Source organism: Mytilus californianus, unplaced genomic scaffold, assembly GCF_021869535.1.
Source record: "Mytilus californianus isolate M0D057914Y unplaced genomic scaffold, xbMytCali1.0.p SCAF_2, whole genome shotgun sequence".
Classification (NCBI taxonomy): Eukaryota; Metazoa; Mollusca; class Bivalvia; order Mytilida; family Mytilidae; genus Mytilus; species Mytilus californianus.
In genome coordinates, this window is record NW_026262668.1 from 57,068,447 (window position 1) to 57,091,973 (window position 23,527).

At 32.3% G+C, this 23,527-nt stretch overlaps 1 protein-coding gene across 1 annotated transcript in view; it reads right to left on the minus strand.

The window, feature by feature from the left end:
- Positions 1–23,527, minus strand: part of LOC127730076 (dual oxidase-like) — a 71,052-nt gene that overhangs the window by 29,651 nt on the left and 17,874 nt on the right. Inside the window, exons 4-13 of the mRNA XM_052238123.1 lie at positions 22,192–22,362; positions 18,945–19,132; positions 11,343–11,547; positions 10,755–10,921; positions 4,965–5,025; positions 3,762–3,858; positions 3,020–3,095; positions 2,342–2,444; positions 1,413–1,585; positions 274–449 (exon numbers count right to left, since the gene is read on the minus strand). Of these exons, the coding sequence (XP_052094083.1) occupies positions 274–449; positions 1,413–1,585; positions 2,342–2,444; positions 3,020–3,095; positions 3,762–3,858; positions 4,965–5,025; positions 10,755–10,921; positions 11,343–11,547; positions 18,945–19,132; positions 22,192–22,362 (1,417 nt within the window). The remainder of the gene's footprint in view (positions 1–273; positions 450–1,412; positions 1,586–2,341; positions 2,445–3,019; positions 3,096–3,761; positions 3,859–4,964; positions 5,026–10,754; positions 10,922–11,342; positions 11,548–18,944; positions 19,133–22,191; positions 22,363–23,527) is intronic.

Consider the following 23,527-nt stretch of genomic DNA (forward strand, 5'->3'; position numbering starts at 1 on the left):
TGCTTGAATCTAGGATCATAATGTCTCACCTTTGTGTCTTTCTTTTCAGGCTAGAAAAAAATGTATGTAAACATTTCACTTTTGGCTTATAGACTTATAAATGTCATTCATGAACAAGTTTCTTTCGACTTGGGCTTCAAGAAACTAAATAAAATTTTTGGGGGAGTATTTCAGCTGAACGTTAATTTCATAAGAAAAGAACTAATTCAATTTATCTTTCCAAAACTTTAATACAATTTAGGTGGTTTTTTTTTCTTTTCAATAAAGCTGTACCCATTGTCTTTATTTTCAAACCAAAATCTGTCTCCATCTCTTATTCTATAAAACTGGTCCAAGATGATGATTCTGAAAAGTTCCCCAGGTCCTGCCGGTGTTGTTTCCAACATCCCTCCAACAAATACATCCAGATGTTTTAATTCTTTATAAATATTCTCTACAGTAACAAATATCTGAAATATATGTTAACATAGGACAATGACCACAGAGTTCGCGAAAACTTATTTTGACCCGTCGGTCATGGGACCGACAAAGCATGATTATTTGTCAGTCCTACAAAATTTTAGCCAGTCCTACAAAATCTGTCAATTTTATCCTGAAATAAAATTAATAACATATTTTATCGAAAAATAACTTTATTAATATTAGTTTTATTCTTCGCACCCACAGGCAAATTAACAATGAAGGACCAGTTCAGGTCTTCTGATTGTTCTTATTTAAAGTCATCTTCACTATCCATTTCATCATCTGAATCACTTTCTCGGCTGTTACAGTATTTGTTTGCTCCATTGTAGGGTTCAATCGTCGATTGTTTGCCAGAGATGGCTCTATGAACAAATTTAGTAGGCCACGTGTAGATCGCCGCTTTGGTTTGTTTATAATAAATCCGTAAACCAGTACCGGAAATTGGCAGTGGGTACATCTGATAACCGAAGTAAACACTTATTGGAAACAGTTGCGGTACATCTAATAACCGATGTAAAAAAGTGCCTAATATGCACTACAACGGGCGTTTTTACATCGGTCATCAGGACCGGCACTAGCCTTCAAAATACTGGTCCGAGCCTCATTTTGACCGACAGGACTGACCATTTTCGCGAACTCTGTGACCACAATAAATATATTATGGAAACATATAAAATTAAAATTTAATAGGAAAAAAAATGGGGGAAAAAATATTTTAACGCCTCAATAATGGGAGGTGCACTTTTTATGTTTTCTCATATCAATTATTGTCAGATTTAGACTCACATATTGTTGAAACAGTTGCTGGAGATTGCATGCTACCCTCAAGATTTTAGTAAACTTTTATTAACATTTTTGTGTTCAAATTTTCACGTTTTAGTTTGCAAAATTTCACATTTTGATACCAATACAAACTTTTTTATTCAAAACTTTATCATGTATGAAATTACCTCAGGATTAGTTTTATTCAATTCTACATTGATTTCTGCCCAGGTTGACACAGGTTTCAAACCTACAGCCTTTCTTACAGTATTGTAGTCTGGAAGACCATAATCACGTCCTCTCATTATTGTTTGGGCTACAAAGTCATGTCGTGAGAAGTGAAGTGGACCATAAAATTTACCTATAAAAAACAAGGAAAAAAAATGTTTAACTATATTTTGTTATAAACTTCAGCAAGTCCGTGTGTGTGTGTGTGTGAGACTGTAGGTTTATGGGTGGGTAGACAGGGAATCCAGCTAACAAAATGTTTTAAATTCTGCTTTCATTCAAACTCCATGGATTGATTAGGGTATAGAAATATGGTCATCCCTGGCTATTAAACACTTGCTAAAGTGGGTGTCACTTTTGCTGTGTGGTATCTATCAATATGTGGCTTCATCCAGTAAAAATGAGGACAACCGACTTTAAATACCACGCTGCCATGCTCTCTGTACCTTAAAGAACCATTGCAACAAGGTTCATTGACAGGGTCTGTAGGTGGCCTGTTACACGGGGGAAAACTGCCCCTATAAAACATGACATCATTGTCCAATGATGAGTCCAAACCTCCTGCCTTTACATCCAACTGGCCTACAATTAAGAACCTATCTATTGAAATAATTGTTTAGATTGTTCTCATCCTGAGTATGCATGAAATATTTGCTACTGGACATTAAGCAAGCATTAATCAAATCGACTCTGTTGTTCATATTCATTAAGAGTTCTTCTGTTCTTTTTGATGCAGACGATCGTCTTTGCTGAAATGACTATTGCAGATAAACATAGGCTTCAGTTCTGTATAGGTAGAAGGGCATAAGGTTTAAGTTTCTTGAAAAGGACCAATTTTTTCTGTGAATTTAGGCCACAAGCTAATCAAATTCTAACAACCAAGACATACTCTGTATATCTTCAACTATATCTAAATCTTCTTTCTCAGCAGACTCTGATACCATTCCCATTAATATTTCTTCCAATCCATCTTCTCTACTCAGTAATATGTTCTAGAAGTAAAAATCAATAATACTTACTGATCATTTAATTATATATCAGTACTGAAACTTTGTGTCTAGAAAGAGAAGGTAAAAGAACAAGAAAACATTTATCGTTTAACTATATTGAAATTAAGGTAGTGCTTTAGTTAAATACTCGTGTTTATTTTTTCATCAAAATCATATGTAGGCTGTTAAAAAAATAACATATATGGGACCAAAGAAAGGCACTGAATATCTTTACTATAGTAGGGTGTAAAATATTTTTGTGTACAGTGAAAATATAAGTGAAATTCTATTATTGTTTCCATAGGCAGTTCAAATCTTCAAAGTGCCTTTATAAGTGCCATACATGTATATGTTTTAATGACAAAGCCTTGAGTCAACATGCTAATATAGTTCATGACACAAAAGTGTATTTTTGGCAGTAAAGATGATTGATATGCATATATTCAGATCCACAGGAAATGAAGAAATTAGTACATGTACTTTAGTATACTTATCGACTAAGGATACACCATCTTAACATATTAAACATGTTAATGCAAAGAACAAAGTACTTAATATTTTTTCAATTATAGACTTACCTGTGAATTAAAATAAGAATTACACAGCCTAACTGCTTTATAATTGTCCCAACTAATAGATTTACAATTAGTATTTCTGAAATATAAAATAATATTTTTTTTTTTAGAGAGCTCCATATACATGATATATTTAATTAAATCTTTTTTTATTGTAATAACTGCATAATCTTTCAAAGTTTATACTTTAAATTTTAGCATACAAGAAGAATTTATGTTTATCTTAAGAATATACCAAAAAACGTGTTCAAAAATTTGTAGAAATTCTGAAAAAGAGAGATAAAAATAAAATCCATAGTTATATGTAGAATCAATCATGGTGCCCAGTCTCCTGTTTTACAGCTATTTCAAAAGATCTTTTCAGATATTCAGTTTTGACTCTCAAATAAATCTAATTGTATTAGCCTTAAACAAGAATGTGTCCATAGTACACGGATGCCCCACTCGCACCATCATTTTCTATGTTTAGTGGACCGTGAAATTGGGGACAAAACTCTAATTTGGCATTAGATAGATCATATCATAGGGAACATGTGTACTAAGTTTCAAGTTGATTGGACTACAACTTCATCAAAAACTACCTTGACCAAAAACTTTAACCTGAAGCGGGACAGACAGATGAACGGACGATAGACGAACGAACGAACAGACAGATGAACGAAGCGACACACGTACCAAAAAACATAATGCCCCTCCACTATCGTAGGTCCATAAAAATCATCATGGATATTAAAAATAAAATTACCTCCTTGTAATAGCTGATGGTACTAAAGTCATGATATACTTCATAGCTGCTGCATCAAACACTGATGATATTCCTGGCTCTAAAGATGACCTATATCCTGTAAATAGGCATTTTAATTAAAAATAATAGTTCAAAATAATTAATTCATCAACAAAATGACAATTTACATAAATGTTCCAAGTTGTATATCATATCAAGGTATCATGATGCTACATTTTATTTTATCAGGTAAAATGTAAATCAGTGGGTTTTTTTCAAGATTGGTTTTAATACCCTGATTCTATTTTTTCTTCAAAAAGATGCTTTACCTTAATGTATTTTCAAAACATCTTCAGTGGAGGCTGCTGTTTGAGGTTATTGAGGAAAGACAGTGCATAACATTATCTCATAACAAATGCTAAATTTTACAACACATACTTAGAGAATATTATATGGCTTTTTCAATATCACATCCATATCAACACGAGACACCAATATAATCCCAAGAGATCTGCTCGAGGGATTATATTGGTTGAGGGTTGATACGGTGTGTGATATTGAAAAAGTCATATCATATACATTTTATTATATATTTCAAGTAGATGTTTTTTTTTTTTTTCCATTAATGTGACGTCATACAAAATAGGGGTTTGATAAAGCCTTTGCAACGGTGATTGATATTAATGATGTGACGTCATACAGATTAAGGTTGTGATAAAGTCATTGCAACCATGCTGATATCGATATCATCACGGGTAGCTGATACAGCACGCTTGCCAATGATTGTATTACACATACAATTTATCTGTATTTACTACTAAGTATATAATAAATACATTTATCAGAGAACAAAGTTATATCTAACACCTTGATGCCTCCTTTTGTTGTTTCATTGTGATGTAAAAGCTTTGATTGAGGCACATTTGGTATGAAGCATGGAAGCACATAAACAGAATATTAAGATTTTAATGCAGCTTTTTGTTTTTATTTTAAATATCACTAAGCATCTTCGTAAAGTTGTCATGGAGAGTTCTACAGTCATTGGTGTTGCTTTTATTGGGAAAGAAAACATCCGTAACATATATGTATTATAATTTAAAGGTATCCGTAACATATATGTATTATAATTTAAAGGTACTTATATCAAATTAGGTCAGCAAAGCATTTTACTTTCTGATTTATCATTTAAATTCAACTAAGATAATATGTCTGAATTAAAACTACCTGTATATGGCTTGATACCCACTCCAAGAAGATCAGGAAGCCAATCATACATTATTATTTTCTGTAAAAGAAAAAAGAATTAATACATTTTAACTGTATTTTCAGAAATTTTTGCAATTCTTTTATTGTTACAATAAACTGTTATCACAAAGATATGTCTCGCCTTTTTGTAATTTTGATAATGCAAATGTTGAAATTAAAATAGCAATACTTTAACATGTAAGTTATGCAAATATCCAAAGTCAATGAACCATGACTGAAGGTACACGGCAAAACAATCTCCATAGAAATGAGATGTTGTGCCAATGCTAATACAACTGCATACCAAAACCATAGACTTTTCATAAGTCGTTCCCTTTCAACAAACATAAACACAAACATTGACTTTTAAACTATGTAAATTTTTCAAATTCAATGAACCATGATGAGAGGGTGGGGCTATATAATCTCCATGGAAACGATACTTGCAAATGCCAATAAATTTGCATACCAAATATCATTGACTTAACATTAGCAGTTGACCTTAAACTGATCTAATCACAAACTAATACATGTAAATTAAGCAAAGTTTCAAAGTCAATAGACCATGACTGAGGGGGCGGGGCCAAATATTCTCCATGGAAATGAGATGTGCTAATGCTTATACAACTGCATACCAATTAACATTGGCCTACCACTAACGGTTCCCCTTAAACTTACCTAATCACAAACTAATACATGAAAACTAAGCAAAAGTTTCAAAGTCAATAGACCATGAATGAGAGGGCGGGGCCAAATAATCTCCATGGAAATGAGATATGCCAATGCTTATACAACTGCAAACCAAATATCATTGACCTACCACAGTGGTTCCCCATAAACTGACCTAATCACAAAATAATACATGTAAATTAAGCAAAGTTTCAAAGTCAATAGACCTTGACGGAGGGGGCGGGGCCAAATAATCTCCATGGTAATGAGATGTGTCAATGCTTATACAACTGCATACCAAATATCATTGACCTACCACTAGTGGTTCACCATGAACTAGACCTAATCACAAACTACTACATTGTTGACGCCACCACCGCTGGAAACAGCATACCTATGTCTTGCTCTTTGATTCCGTCAAGGCGAGACAAAAATTGAGACAGAAAAGTTTTCCCCAAAAGAAACCTGCATTTTAAATTTTGAAAGCATTATTGGTATGCAGTATTTCCCTAAATCACAATAATTAATTTTGCATTCATTTCGATAGTTCAACTGTCGTTAATTATCCATTTTTAGATGGTGACGTTCCCTTGTCACCATCTTATGGTGTTTATATATCTCAACTTGTACGATTCGCTCGTGTATGTAACAACGTATTAGATTTTAGCGAGAGAAATTTATATATTACTGAAAAATTATTACACCAGGGTTTTCGATATCATAAACTAGTCAAAACATTTACTAAATTTTTATACATGGTATAAGGACATCATTCGTAAATATAACTCAACATGCAGACATCTTATACGTTCGAGTATTTCAAATCCAATCTTTTATGGTAATATTCTTTACAAAGCACAAAAATGTCAGTATTCACCTCAAAAGCTAACAAAACCTTTAAACATACTTATTAAGAAGGGATATAGTTACGATACTGTTGTCAGGTCATTAAAGATTGCATATTTTGGCTTTAATATTGATTCACTTATAGGGTCTTTGCATCGGAATTAAACATATTTATTCTAAAACCAGTTGTTGGCATGACACGGGTTATGTTCTTCTCATATATTTTATGACAGTATAATACTAAATCCCTAACAGGAGGGATTGTGCCTGATATTCATATGATGAAGACATAATCTTTCAATCAGTTTAATTGAGGTCTGGAGCTGGCATGTCAGTAACTGCTAGTAGTCTGTTGTTATTTATGTATTATTGTCATTTTGTTTATTTTCTTTTGTTTCCTATTCTGACATCGGACTCGGACTTCTCTTAAACTGAGTTTTACTGTGCGTACTGTTGTACCTTTGTTTTTTCTACATTGGCTAGAGGTATAGGGGGAGGGTTGAGATTTCAAAAAACATGTTTAACCCCGCCGCATTTTTGCGCCTGTCCCAAGTCAGGAGCCTCTGGCCTTTGTTAGTCTTGTATCATTTTTAATTTTAGTTTCTTGTGTAAAATTTGGAGTTTAGTATATGACGTCCATTATCACTGAACTAGTATACATATTTGTTTAGGGGCCAGCTGAAGGATGCCTCCGGGTGCGGGAGTTTCTCGCTGCATTGAAGACCCATTGGTGGCCTTCGGCTGTTGTCTGCTCTATGGTCAGGTTGTTGTCTCTTTGACACATTCCCCATTTCCATTCTCAATTTTATCAATAATAAATGGACAAAATAAATTTACAGTACATTTTATCCTGAACTTTGGTTTGTCTCTCTGAGAGTTGTTTTACCTATTATAAGAAGTTTTCAATAAATCTGCCTCAAATATTTACTAGCCTTAGATTTATGTAATGCACAATGAATTATGTTACAGAATGTACCAAAAAAGTGTTATTACTCATATAGATTGCTTCATGTACTATAAGGTGGTTTTTTTTCTTGCTTATTTTAAATTTTTGCTTTCCAATCCTGTTCATGTGATTATATTTTTGTCTTTTTTCTGGTCTTTGATTCTAATCTTCTTTAAAGATCGTTTACTCAAGACGACATCTTTGTGATTTTATCTTAATCAGGGTTCTCACTTAAGATTTATGTAGGCCCCAAGTCAAGGGACTCACTATTTTTGGCCATGGCGAGTCCAACAGTGAGAAGAATAAATGATATTGCTATTTAGTTATTCCATGACAAAACAGAAAAAAAATGACATCAATTTTATATTAATTTTTACAGAGGATGACCTTGAGGTCATTCCGATGTATTGCTATCGCCTAAATTTCCATTATGCAAATTAGTTTTGGGATTTCAACCGATCTATAAAAATTATAGATCCGCGGTCATTACAAGGGAAAAAAGTGCATTTTTATACCTGCGATTCCGTTCTCCGTTCGTACGATGTTTCATCAAAAAATGGAATCATTTCAGTTGTTGATTTAGTACTGAAAATTTGACTGAATTATCTCCTTATTAAATACGGTTTTATATGTTTAATAGGTGTTTAAGAAAGAGGTCAGGTGCTCATGTTCATTCATAAAATTATCGTAAAATCAAAATCACTACACAGGTCACACAGGTTGTATACGTAGTGTCAAAAGATTACCTGTATAGTATCTAAAAATAGACAAACTTAACTGACTCCCCTTACTGTAGTGTGTGATAACATTTTGTGAGGGAATTCGATGTTTGCTATACCACTGTTCATTTCAACGCACTTTATGACGATACCACTTTATCAATATGAATGAAATTTTTTGCAGTGTTTTAAGAAATAATTTTACTTTAAAATCGTGTATCATTTGTGAACTATTAAATGTTTTACAAGGACGAATTTTCTGTATAAAGTCAATAATTGCGTGAACTTTTGAAGCCCAAACTTTTTTTAGCCTTAAATACGCTAATGAAAGATCCGAAAACTATACCCATACAGAACGACATGTTTTTGAAATTGTAGCAAAACTTTTGGTTGACAAATTTTAATTCGTTATTGCATAAATATTAACTTGAAATATCTGTCATTTTCTCCCTACCCAGTTTACCTCTATTACTCATTATGATGTGGACTTGACATTGTTATTGAATCTTATGCAATTTGATTGGATTAAGTTATTATTAGATTACCTTCAAACTGTTCATGCTTTTTCGTACGAGTATATTGATTAAATCAGAGCGTGCATGAATGTGTACAGAAAATTAAATGACCTGCAAACTGGACACTGGACCAGTCCATATTACGTTTTATCAATGAATAGATTTTTTTTTTATTTCCCAAATTACAGGGCCCATAAAGGGCATAAAATCAGATACAATTGATTTACATAATTGGTAACAACAACAATAATAGCGGCATATAAATAGATATTTAGTATATAAGCATTGGTCAGAATCAGATGAACGAAACTTAAGGTATGAAAGGTAACAATTGCCACTTTTTATCTTTTCACATAATTTTCCACATACATATTAGATAAATTATTTTTGATAGCCTATTGCGGAGAAAAAAGAGAAAGTTTACTGTATTAACGTTCTATTCCATTAAATACGCCATTTTTCGAAGATAAATGCAGAAAAACATTTATGAACGGCTAAGCCAGGTAAAATTGTTGTTTATCCTAAAAAAAATACAATTTTCAGTTTCATTAGAATATTATAATAATAATAAATCCCAAATTTATGTAGTCATTAGATAAAGTCCTTATATGTCCGATCTGCCTATTTTTGGACATCAAAAGACAATACGATCGTTTTAATGTCAATTTCGTCTACCTCACACAATCTTGTTAGGCACTATAATGAAATGGACCTGAAATTTATTTCACATGTTTCCTGAAAATTGATAAATATCAAAGCAACATAGAGCTGTTTGTTCTAGTTCGTATAATGACAATTTAATGTCATGTTTGTTTGTGATGACCCCCCTTTTCGGGATTGCATCAGAATTATAGTTATCTCGTATCGCATGAGGATGACACATGTCAACTGAGCAATTATGTTTGGGACTTAGTTTTAAGAAATGATGTCAAAGTAACATTATGAAAATAATTTTGGTAAACTGAAATATATATTTATTTTTTACATGTTTATTTCTGTCCCGTTTTTCAACATTTGCGTCTGGAAAGTTGAAATGTTTTAACTGAATGGTTAATTTAAATTAATTATGAAAATGGTTAAAATTAAATCAATAAAGGAAATTATTGCCCAGTTACAAACACTACCAGGGGATAATCCATAATGATTTTTTTTTCAGTTATATGTTTCAGCACATGTATAATTAACCCCAACTTTAGCCTGGTAAACTTGTTGTCTCCTTGTAAAATATAAAACATATTTAAAATGATTTCCTGCTAAAGTCTTATATTGATATAAAGTTAAAACCGTCTTGCTTCTCACTTGTCAACACTCCTGTCCTGTCAGGTTTAATTCTTATATATATATGGATGAAAAATAAAAGTCCACAAAACATTAACATGGCAGCAATTGCTTTTACAGCCTTTAAGACTTTGATTTTTTTTTACAGAAGAGTGTCCACCATGCACTTGCATTACACTATAATAATAGTAGAATAGTATGATATACAAATAGATGAAAATTATATATACATGCAACCGTAATATTAATATAATATATAACAACAAACCAGTGTATTCTCTGGAACTATTATTATATTAGTATAATAGTCTAAGGTATACTGATTTGTATCACTACAATATAATAGTTATTACGGTGAGGTTGAATTTCCTGTCATTTATTCATCATCCAAGCACGAACTTGTATAAGAAAAAAAAATCTCTTTAAATTAACCTCAGTTTCAGGTATAGAGATGTGATCTGTTTCTGTGACATGTGCTTTTGACCATCCACAAGAACCTGCGGTCATCCGATGTTCAGTACTTCAGTACTTTGATTATACTGTTGCTATAAAATGATGATATCTGTGTTCAGTTGATACAACAATTTACAATCTTGATGCATCTTTGAACTCACCAGTTTTATAATGATGAGTCCAGGACTCATGGAATCACCTTAGTGAGAACCCTGTTAATGAAGAATCTTAATCTTGAAATCAGCATTCGCAAAAATTTCCCATTTTATGTTTTTTTTAAAACCAATGGATCTTAATGAAATAGCTGGATAAATATCTGTAAACCTATGAATTGTTATGGTACCTGTAATGAAGCAATGACTTTCCTCCTCGTATTGTAGAAAACTTTCCTGTAATGCCAGTCTGTATGCTCTCGGTGCAGCTTGGTTGCAAGATAATTATGCCATCTGAAGAACAGGATGCCTAAGGACAATATTGCTGGATTCTCATGGACATGGTTGTCTCCCATTTCTATATAATTTTAAAATATGCAGTTTTAAACAATCATATGAGTAAAAACATATTTATTACCGGAGAGTGAAGAGGTCACATCGAAAAAAACAATCCCCCCCCCCCTCCAATTTACCTTTGTTTTAATGTCAAACCTCAACAATGCAACGAGAATAGTTTATTTATTCATGTCAGACTCAAAACAGCAATACCTTGAGTATCATGTGTATAATTTTCTCACCTTTATTCCAGACCACAAACAATTCCACAAATATCATGAATATAATTTGCTTATTTTTTCAGTCACTCCACAAAATGCCATGAGTGACATGAGTATAATTTACTTATTTTTTATGTCAGACCCCAATGCTGCTTTAGGTACGAGTTCGGCAATTTAAACATGGCATTTCTGTTAACTAGTATCAATATGCACAATACTTACTCCACAGTTTATCAACATTGCTCATTTTCCCATCAATACTTGGATACATCATGTACGGTAGTCTGTCAACATTAGGCTCTGGGTATTTTCCCCAAGTATCTCCAGATGCTAAGTGCCCAGTCCTATCTTGTCGCAGAAAATTGGTCCGCACAATACTTGGCCCATAGACAAAACTTCCATCAATAAAACTAGTAGCACTATTAACCTGTAAATGTCAAGAAGTTTAGAAGTCAACACTTCCTGCATTCCCTGCAATCAATTATATGTACAAACAAATTTAAAAATAGTTGTAAAAAGCTTCTGCTACAAAATTGCTGAGAGTTCCTCTTCGCTTGAGCCTTGTTATTATTATCATATCTATAATCATGAAAAAGTTATTTTTCTATGGAATTTTAAATTTAAAGGGGCATTAGCTATCAAATTCATGTTCATCAATTTGACTCAAATTCTCATATTTGATTTATAACATACCAAAATGTATATCCAAATTATAAAAAGTCTAAAATAAACAATTCACAATGCATGGGGTCTGTAATATGTATCAGAATTTCGTGTGTATTTTAGTCTAGACACCATCTAATTAACCATCGAGGTAACCTCCAAAGACTGCCGACGATGATATAACCCGATATAAACATAAATATAGATATAAATAGATAGCGAACTTGTGCAACTTGATTTTTCTATGTCTGTTTGATATCATATTATAGGTTAAAAATATATGTTAATCATCGTTTTTACCTGTATAAGAATGAGTTTTTGTGGATCGAATCAGTCAATCAAATGGTTTACCATTGTTTCACTTTCAATGTTGACATTCTTTTCCTTTTAATAACTGAACACGCCTTACACATGCGTAACCCAACTCTAGCTAAGGGGTTAAATTGAAGGTCACATGAATACGGATTCAATGAGGTCAAATTATTCACTTGCAAGTGAATAATTCATCAGCAATGTTTCTTAGCTTATTTTGACAAAATTGAACCAAACTGGCTTCTAAAAGCGAATCATTATTTCACTATTTCACTTTCATTAGTGACTGAACCAAAATCAAAGCATCGTTGATGTTGTGATCCAGCCATATTCATAGCTAGTCTCATATTCTTTCTGACCATACTTTTTTCTAAATTTTTTCTCTTTTCATTTCCAATCTTACTATAAAATTTCTGTTATTGTCCAAAGGTAGGGAAATTTGCAATATTGATGCAAATATAGATATATATACTGATCTTTCAATTTTAGACTCTGTCAGATTTTATTTTTGACAAGAATGGAAAGGAAAATCGTCAAACAAGTTATATATTTTTTATATGCCATTAATAATGACAGGTTTAATAATTTCCAGAAAGAGGCCTTATAAATGCACTTTCTCAACAACAAAAATTAAATTTTTTTTTTATCTAAACTGGTGTTCATTCTTCATTAAGAAAAAATACATTTCCTGTATTCAAATCTGAATGTTCAAATACCTAATGCTGAGATATTTCCAATTACTGTACTGTTAAATAGCAATATAATGGGATATAAATGTAAGACAAACAAATAAATTTTATTGCAGAAAATGCTCAGGTAAGAGTTATACAATTTTGTTTAATATTTCAACCAAATTTCTGATAATTAATTAGATCTTGATTATTGACTTATGTCAGATGATAATGGCACTGATTTTACAAGTAAAATAAAGTTTGCTTGCATTTTTTATACATATTTTTTTCATTTTAAGTATTTTCTTTGAAAAAAAAACTTATCACATTAATCATTCAGCTAGCTAGCAAAATTAACAGAATATTTTAATGTAGTGTAGATCAAAATAAATAATACATTTGTAGGTTTACTATTGTCAGAGGTCAAGAATGTGTGTATTCAGTTAGGTGTGTAACAAATTGTGTCTATTTAATTATGTAACAGGTCATGAGATATTAACTGTTTTGAATTAAGCCTGGGGTTGTTTCTAATTAATACTTATTTGAAAATCATGACAGTTAATAATCATTCTGACTCTTACTTGCCTAGGAAAAAAAATGGAGTAATACCATTTCAAAAAAGTGTGGGAATCAACATAGATATTAATACACATGTTGACCTACATTTCATTGAACAATAATTCACACAAGCACAAGATACTAATATAATACTTTCAAAATTCTTATCAACTGATTCAATTAATGTAAATACTTTTTCAAATTAATTCATAAATAGTAAATCATCATAAATTTTGATTTAGAAAGGAACTATATGCAAGAGTATATCTAAAATAAAGTCACTATTCGACCAATCTTTTCTTAATTTAAGGGCAAATAACGTGTCAAAAGTTTGTAGTTGATGATTAAAATGGTGTAGAAAGTTTCTGCAAGTCATAAAAACACATAATTAGTTTCATGATCAGACTACACATTCGGTCTGGTAAACAATCTAGCTTTACCAGACCGAATGAAATTTTACCAGACCAATTTTTTTTTACATCTAATTGTACATTATCCGACAAAATACAACAAACTTATGACTTGTTGTGCCCTACCCATCTCCAAAATGCACAAAAACAAAATCATGTGACAAGAGTAAAATATATTTTGATGAAAGTTGTGCACAATTGCTTGAATGCATTTCAGTGATAAAGAAAAGTAATATCACATTTTATTGGATTTTGACATGAAAATTATTTGTGAACTTAAAATAATTTAGAGTTTCTGTATAAAATATTTCCTGTATCTTCTTCCTTTTCCTATATCTTTGGTTTTCAATTCAAGTGTTTATATTTCATAGCTGTATTTTGTGAACCTGCTTGGATTTTTTTATTTATTTTTTGTATTTGATTGGCAAACCCGGAATTGGCCTTATCCGTTCCCATATCTGATCTGATATTGTCTATATTTCCGGTTGATGGCAGCCATTGTTGTTTTTGTCGGTCAAGATATGTTTTTACTCGGATTTACACATTACTTGTTGGCGATTTTAGGCATAAAGCTATCGGATGAACAAAATAATCATCGCTGTCATGAATAATAAAGATGAAAATGAATTTTGAGATCGTTTGGGAATTTTGCTCCCAAAATTGGGAAAAATGTAGGGTTTTTAGAAAAGTCCATGAAAAAACAACACCGGACATTCGGACCGGAATTCAACAAAATTTTACCAGACCGATCCATTATTCACCAGATTTGTGCGACGAATTTCGTGTAGTCTGCATGATATGTCAACTTAGTATTCTGCACCAACTCCAAAAACAGAGTGATCACATAGATCCAGCATGGCTGAATCAAAAATTATATTTTAATTTTTTTTAATATCTCATAGCTACAAATGTAATGCCCCTTTAAGAATTTTTTTTGTGTTGAAATTTGATCTTATACATGTATTGTACACAGGTACTGTCATGAAGCAATTTAAGCAAAACTTGGAAGGAAAATTTATCCAGATTTGGTGACCTGATGTAGATCCCTTTTGGAAAGTTTTTTTTTTAAGTCTGACAGTTCAATCATTTTTTAATTGTTTTATTATACATGTATACAATTGCAGACAGTTGTATTATTAAACAGGTTTACATCATCATTCAATACACATGTATGGCAATGAAGCCCATACAGTGACCTTAGTACATGTACATTTGTTATGTAACTTTTGCTGAAATATATATCCTGGATAGGGATTATTCTTTTTGAATCCCTTTAAAGATTTTACACAGCCATATCGGAAAAACTGCTCTGGACTCCGAATCCCTACAGGAATTACTTTAATTCATATTGCTACACTTTTTTTGTAAATGCATTGTTTAACTGCAGCAGAGGCCAATAGTCTTTTTTATACATGTACTTGTATGCCTGTGGTATACCATAATGTTTGCAGATGGATTCATTACTTTCAATTCACATTGGTAGTTACCAGTTAATTCATGCTTTTTTCTGAAGCCAGTGCTATCACTTAGCATCTGGAGATGGTTTTTCTGAAGCCAGTGCTATTTGTTTAGAAAAACTTATTTTACAAATCCTTGGTTATTACACTTCAGGGTTTGACACTAACTAAATGTATGTACTAGCCTGCAGGGCTAGTGAAATTATTATTCTACTAGTCCTCTTGTCAATTCACTAGCCCTCCAAGTGCCGAATGCACTTGGATGGTTGTGCCACCGGCACGACCCTATCTAGGAGGGCCTGGGGGCATGCCCCCCCCCCAGAAAATTTTGATACAAATGAAGCTAAATCCTGTGTTCTGGAGCATTTCCAGAGGGTTTTGAACATGTTTTGTTTCATGAAATTTCATATTTTAATCATCTATATTAAAAATGTGTTCGACTTATTTTGAAGACCCCTTTAGATCATTACTTCATCATCATCCTCATTTTACTTATCATTATTACTAGTGTCTTTAATGAAGATGGATAAATTAGGGATTTAAAAATACACCCACAAAAGAGGAAAGGTTTGCCCTTGCTGTTTTTTGTCATAATTCTTCATGGACTCCTTCTTTTCCCTTGTTGTTTCAGTTTATTTTTTTTTTTGCAGGACAAGATTTTATTCACAAAAATCTGTATATTTTTACCAGAGACCAAGGAATTGTATAGTATACAAATCCTTGCAGAGACCTATAATAATAATGACAATAATTCAGTGATGTTGTTTGTGGCATTGCCTCAAATTACTTTCGAAATACAGCTTTTTCCCCTAGAGAAAATTCCCAATTACTAAAAAAATGGCTTAAAATTCCTCCCAATAAGTTGTACCAGAGACATATAATACAATGTACTAAATGTATTATATGTCTCTGGTTGTACATTTTTCCCAAACAGTGATGGTATCGGTAGTAATGTATGTAAATTTCGTATTCATGTTATTATTTTGATATTATGAAAGCACTTTTGAGATCCAGGTTTCTGATTAGAATCATCACGGCATTTGTAACACATGTTGTTTTCAATGTATTAAGTACCATCATTGTTTCCGTTTCTTTCCCCTCCCCAAAAAGTACCTTTCATGTTAAAAATGTCTGACAATCAAAATATACGTGAATAAACTGTACATTAAAGACAGCAAAGGTCAGCAAAAAATCTGGGATTTGTTGACAATTAAAATTTTGTGAAATTCCTAGTTTTAAACAAAATTTTGACTAGCCCGTTGGACTACTGTGATGAAAACTTTACTAGCCTTCCCTAATTTTTACTAGCCTCGGGCTAGCGGACTAGCGTTAGTGTCGAACCCTGCACTTAAAGACTTTTTACTTAAGTAAAAAAATTCCTCCTTATGTATCCCATAGAAAAGATATTGGGCAAAGTTTCTCTAGCTCAGGGTAATCTCTCAACCACAATGGTCTGTAAAATTTGCTCTCTGGGATGTATAAATATGGGATGGATGGATGGATGGCTACTTAAAGTCAAGCAGCAATCAAGTTAAATTCATATTCTGGATCAGATCATGTTAATGTGATATGAATATTAAACCTGCTTTGTACTAGACCGACACACTGAGCCAGATTTTTAAGGTGCTAGCTCACAAGGTAACAGTCCGCAGAAAGAAATGTCATCTTACCCAGACACATTATTCCAACTCGGAGCTGACCAGTCTGCTCTTAGGGTCTCCTTAATGCCACATGCTTAGCAGAGAAGCAGCAAATACCAATTTTAAAGTCTTTGGTTTGACCCGTCAGGGTTCAAACCCACGACCTCCTGCTCTCGAGATGAACACACTACCACTTGACAACTGAGGTGGTTTATATAAATATGCAACCACTTCATGATGTAGGAGGGTCTGGATGGGGTCCTACATGTGAAATTTCTGTGTATTCTTTATTTAGGCCATTTTTCTCTATTCTTTATACTATTTGCCCATTATTCTCTATTCTTTTTAAAATTGAGTTGCATGGAAAGCCAAATTATGTTCACAACAAATTTGGTAAAATCAAAATAAGACTAACCCTGTTCACCTGTCCGAAATAAGCAATGACTAACAGACGATAGAATGAAACAACATAGAAAAGTTAAAGGAGAGAAAAAAATATACTACACCCTTAAAATAAATCTAGTGAGAAAAAGTAAATCAGTCAAAAACTCATTAAATACAAAAACTCATACTAGCGTTGTCTTTGGTAGTATTTCAATGTCATTTTGTCATTTAACACATTCCTAAGCAGTGTGTTAAAAGTTTCACTTCGATAATTTTTCTGACACATTTGCAATTTTATTTTAGGATGTCTGAAAGTTCATTATATCTGGGACATAACATATTTAGTATATATCATTCCAAGATTGTATATACCATCTAAGGATGTATTAAAATATCCATTGAAAGGAAAAGATTACGACAGTATGATATTTTGCTTAATATCTGATTTAGTTTATTATTCATCATGTTATTATTAAATTCTATCTTTTCTACAAAACGAATGGTTTTCTATCGAGCGCGTGTGACAGTCTGTGTATGGCTGGGACATAATGTAGGTCCAAGATTTAGGGCCTTTTGAATCTGATTGCAATTTCCGGTTTATTAAAGTATTTGGCTTAAAACAAGCCCCCTGTGTCTATGATAAACATTGTCAGAACACTTAAGAGGGGGTGATACGGTGGTGTTCATTTCCAAAATCCCGCTTTCTTTTAATTTTATCTACTTTCCACTTTTTTCTTCTTTTTTCCAGATCCCACTTTTTACCCCCTTTATCTGAATATCCCACTTTTTTACCACCACTTATATTACACATCCCAAAGGCGTATCATCTAACCTGATATAAAAACCCGGAGATCCGGTATCACGAATGCCAATGAGACAACTATCCACCAGAGACCAAACGACGGTATAGGATAGGTTACTTTGCTTCAATATGTTTTTTTTTGTTGTTCTTGAACAGGAACACTTTTAATTCTTACTAGTTCAATTATGTATGAAAATGATAAAATGTTAAGTGTACGCAAACGAAAAGAGTCAGAACTCAATGAACTTTTAGGTCATCTGTTTTATTGTCAAGTGTTCTGACTTGTATTATTTAAAAGAGAGAAAAAACAGTTTTCCATACTCCATCATAAGCATGCTTTGAAATATAGGTAGTCATTAATAATATGTTTTCAACTCGGATTGATATGAATAACCTTAATGTGCAGTCAGAGACATATATAACAATTATATGCATTATATGTCTCTGGAGCAGTTAATGCAAATACCGCACTTGTCTGGGACCGTAAATGAATTTTACAACTGGATTATTGCAAATTCTGGTGGACGTTTCATGGTCCAGTGCATGATTATATATATTAATGTTTTAAATCATTCGAAATATTATGGGTTTTCTATCAAACGCATACTAGTATATGGAATGCTCTTTCACTTCGTATTGATTTGATTTTCCAACCGTTAGAGCTACTGACAAGTTCCATGTAGACAACATGTGCGTTTGGCGTAACACATTTTAAGCCAGGTTTCTTTGATGAGTTTTCATTGCGTGATATTCATTTACCTACATCTTCCGTATAATATGTGTCCGAATATAAAAAAAAAAAAGAATTCAAGCTTACTTTGGAATTTTGAGCTTATCCGTGACAGGTAATACTAATATAAATCATAAGAAAGATCAGATTTTGGGTTATATAGAGGAAGGTTTGGACAGATCATGTGATATACTAACCTGCTGTCGTGGCGTGTTAGGAGATTGTCCTGTATGTTTGTCATACTTAATTCTTTCATATGGCATCTTTTTCGTACCACTACATAATGCATCAAAATCTGGATCACATTTTGGGACTGGGATTTCCAACAGTTCAATAGGACATGTTGTGTCATCTGTATCGGAAACTTCGAATGATACAAGTTGTCCTAAAAGTATTCATAACTACAATATTTATTTTAGATTAAAACATTATTAAACATGTCAGATGTTGTCCGTTTTTAATATATACCTTAGTTAGATACGAAGGTAGCATGTCGACATAGAAACTTTGAAGAGGCGATTTTAGACACACTATAGTGCTGATATGTTTGCTGTTCCAAGAAAACTTGCAATTTTCGGTCTTTTAAGTCAAATGTTGCTTGGATTCATTTTTTCAAGCTCATGAAAGCATTTACCAGAAGCAGGATTAATTGACTACTGTTTGCTTTGCGTCCTGTGGCAAATATTCCATGCGTGTTCTGGACCAAGAGCGTGAACTTCAGAAGAAAAATCAGACGTCAATTTGGTTAAAATACAATTTTCGTTAACAATGTTAAAGTGTAATTTCATTATCTTGTCCTCTTATAGCTCGAACAAAGTATTAGATATAAAATTATTATTGAAAAAAAACTATATTTCGGGGATTAGTCAGGAACCATAGACTAAGCTGTATATTCTAACTACACTGATATTGTACATTCAGAAAAACATTAATAAGTAATCTCTAAACATGTATGTGAAAAAAATGAAAATAGTAATGCATGCACGTATACCCACTGCTTGAATGCGCATAATAATAATTACTATCAACACATATCATCACTGAAATATGACGAAAATATTCAAACTTTGCTTATGAACCGACAATGACACTAATGCATTACAATTTATGAAAATATTTAATACGGTAAATAATATATCGTATTCTGCACCAAGTACATCTGTGAATGTGAATGTTGATAACGTATGTATATTGTGCAAGAATAATGTATAGGCTAGACAGCAAGACTATATGTACTGCTGGTAATGTACTTTAATATTGTCTGAACTCTTTTCAGTATAACACTAACCACTAAATGCATCATTCTTCTGATATGATCTTAATGCATAAACATTTTTGTTAATTGTAAGAAATCTTAAAATCAAACCAGGATTTTTGTATCATAAATACGCAATGCTCGGTCGAAGTTGGTATACAAATCCACGATATGCCCCATGAAACTTATTAGAGTGTAACCGAGAGAGAGAGAGAGAGAGAGAGAGAGAGAGAGAGGTTTCATGGGGCAACATTGCACAACATTCATTTTTGTATTTGTCAAGGAAAATTATAAATATAATCTCAACCTACAAACTATTTGTCATTAAATACAAAAAGGGCAATCGAAAAGTACAATTCTGATTGATATGGTATCTAGTGCAATTATGATTTATTGCATAATTATATTAATTTTTAATGCAAGGAATTTGCTCATCATTCCATTTTCGTATGCAGTTTTTTTTTCAACATACATTGTCATTTATGTATAATTAATACTTTTTGAATACATACATTTCATGCAAAAACACTCACGAAACAATCAATGTCAAATCTGTATAAATCTTTGGAAGTAATATATAAGTAGACGTGACTTGCAAATTTTACCAAAAGCAATGCTGAAATACAATGACTGCACGTATATCATGCAACAATAAGGAAGAATATTCCTCGCTTTATCCGATATTGGGAGTATTTTCTATAAATCTCGAGAATGTTCAGAATATGTTTTTAATGGCATCTTTTAACTTCCCGTGAGGTGTGGGATTTTTTTTCGTCGTTGTGATCCTGACAAGTATACTTAAAGTATGTAAATTATTCATATGTGATACTATTAAACAGGTTTTTGTTTTTTGACTGGAAACAATGCGGGTGGTTCAAGGTAAAAAGAGTTCCTGTGTAATTAACTTCTCTTTCAGTTTCCAAGTTAGATATTTTACACTTTGTAGAACGTAAACACCTAATTTTTTTTTACAGATTATCTAGATGGCGAAACTGAATAGTTTTCAACAATTATTGTATGATACTTATTTCTGCATGGCACTTGTTTCTAAAAAAAATACATTAATCTGCTTTGTTCGCAGCAATTGTTTGGAAGGCCAAAAAATATCAAACGTCAAAACAAACATTTTCTATATGTAAGGTACTCATTTTGTGTAACTAATTCCACGAAGAGATTTCAATACAAAGCCTACACACATCTACAGCGTTTGTATATACAATGACGATGTGTAAATCAGAGTTCTCGATAAGTGGTGGTCCTAGGGATTAGACGACCACATTTTTGGGAAGGACCAACACAATTGTGGTAATTTGCAATAGAAAATATAGTGAGGACCTGCATATTTTCTTCAAGGACCACCAGGCAAAAAAAGATTTCGAGAACTCTGGCAAATAACTATAAGTTTACACATTTGGATATTTTGGGAGATTTTTGAGATGGCGAAACTTTGTCATTTTTAAATACATTTTCGAAGTAATTCTTAAAACGAAGAAGAAAATATGAGTAAATAATTAAAGAATAACTAATCCAAGAATCAAATATAGAAAAATATTCAACGATTGACTGAACAACATATCAATTTACAAATGAGTAAAAACAGTTTTTCGTTTTATATTTTTAGCTTGCATCAACCTTAGGTTTCAGACAACTCATAAACATTATATTACTAGACGAGTGAGAAATTGTCAGATGCCAATGAGAACGCCAAAAATAAATCAGTCTTTTTCTGTTAAAATAAAGAAATGAAACAGGTCAAGTAAATTTATGAATTTTTAAGACAAGATATGTTCGTGATTTATATACTTATTGTTCGATATAGACTAATAATTAATGATTAACTGCTTTCTCTTCATCTTTATGCATGCTAATATTGTCTTTTAATATATGAACGATACGAGAGGATATGATTAAGACGAAGGCATTAGCAGACAAGAACCACCCCTCATAAATAAAATACTAAGTAAAACATGAAATATTCGTATTAAAATTAATTTTCAAATCATATGCCTTTTATTTATTGCCAACATTTCTGAATACTAAGCTAAGCTCCGTCAAATGAAATTAATTGATCTGTGACAAAAAAATTAACGTAAAATATCTTTATATGATAAAAGCTAAACCGAAGGTTAAAGGGTTAACTATACGAGTTTCACAGTTCTTCCAAGCATATTTTCCTTTTTCAAACCTACCGAAGAAAGCAAAGAAAGCTGTCCTGTTGTTATATGATCCTCCTGAATCTGTACTTGTGTTCTGTCTGAACAGAGCATTGCTCACTAATCGGGCACTAGGTCTACCCGAACCAGTCGGTTGATATGTATAATCTTCATAAACCGAAGAAATGTTATGAACCAAGTTTTCCCCTGAAATGAAAAACACGACATAAGAGAAAAAGCCAGGTCAGTGTTAATACCAATGCACACAAACTATTCATAATGACAAAAATGTAGCATTAAATATACAAATTAATGTTCGATACCGATCTTATATTGTATGACGTGTTATATCATTGTTAGGTATGCTCAAGACTACTTTTGTCGAATACATAACACTAGATCACCATTCGCGTACACTCTTAAAAAGAAATCAGAAAGAGTTATGGCCAATTTCCTTTGAATTTATTTCACATCAAAGGTCACTTTCTGAAAATCTTTCAAACTTAACTTACATTACAGAATCTTACATATAGCTTCATATTTGTGTACTGAAAGGTTTTGTAAACATAATGGCAAACTTCGGAACATGTTTCCATCTTATAAATGCCTGAAGATATTTAAAAAAAAACATCAAAGATACCAGGCTTAAATTTTTTTACGTCAGCTAGATGCTCGTTTCGTCTCCACCATCCACATCAGGGGAGCTAAGAATAATACGGGTATAAGGCCAAATAAACAAGGAAGTCGAAGGTATTGAAACATTCCATGCAAATCGTTGTACCAAAAACTAGCCATCTGTGCATGGGATAGTAAAAACCTTAGGGTTTCGAATCATTTCAACATTTTATGAACAATGAATTTGCAAAAAGTGACCGAAAGTCAACGATATATATCATGTCATCACTGAATATACTGACTGCTGGGCTGATGAGGCTGATGATACTATTTGGAACGAGAGAATCATCAGTTGTGGTAGCGACCCAGTGGTTGGTAAACAAAATGAATATACCTGGTTTAGAATTTAGCAAAATTCCTTTAGTTTCTAAAAAGAATTTGTCGTTGAAATTAATATGTTGATTACTTCATCTGGGTTACTGACTGCTGGGCTTTGATGCACAATTCTATAAGGAAATCTTTAAAAATTACAATATTGTCTTCAACATGTAGCGCCATCAGAGAAACCTTTGATTGTTTGATCACTTTCAACAAAATTATTTGGACTCGTTTGAAATATTTGAATACCAGTAGGTTTTTACAACTTTTTTAATTTTGACCATGTGAGATTTTTTTTCAAAGAAAATTGACCCAACCTCTTTATTATGCTTATTCTTCTGACAATTTCTAATACAATGTTAACATCAATGAGACACTA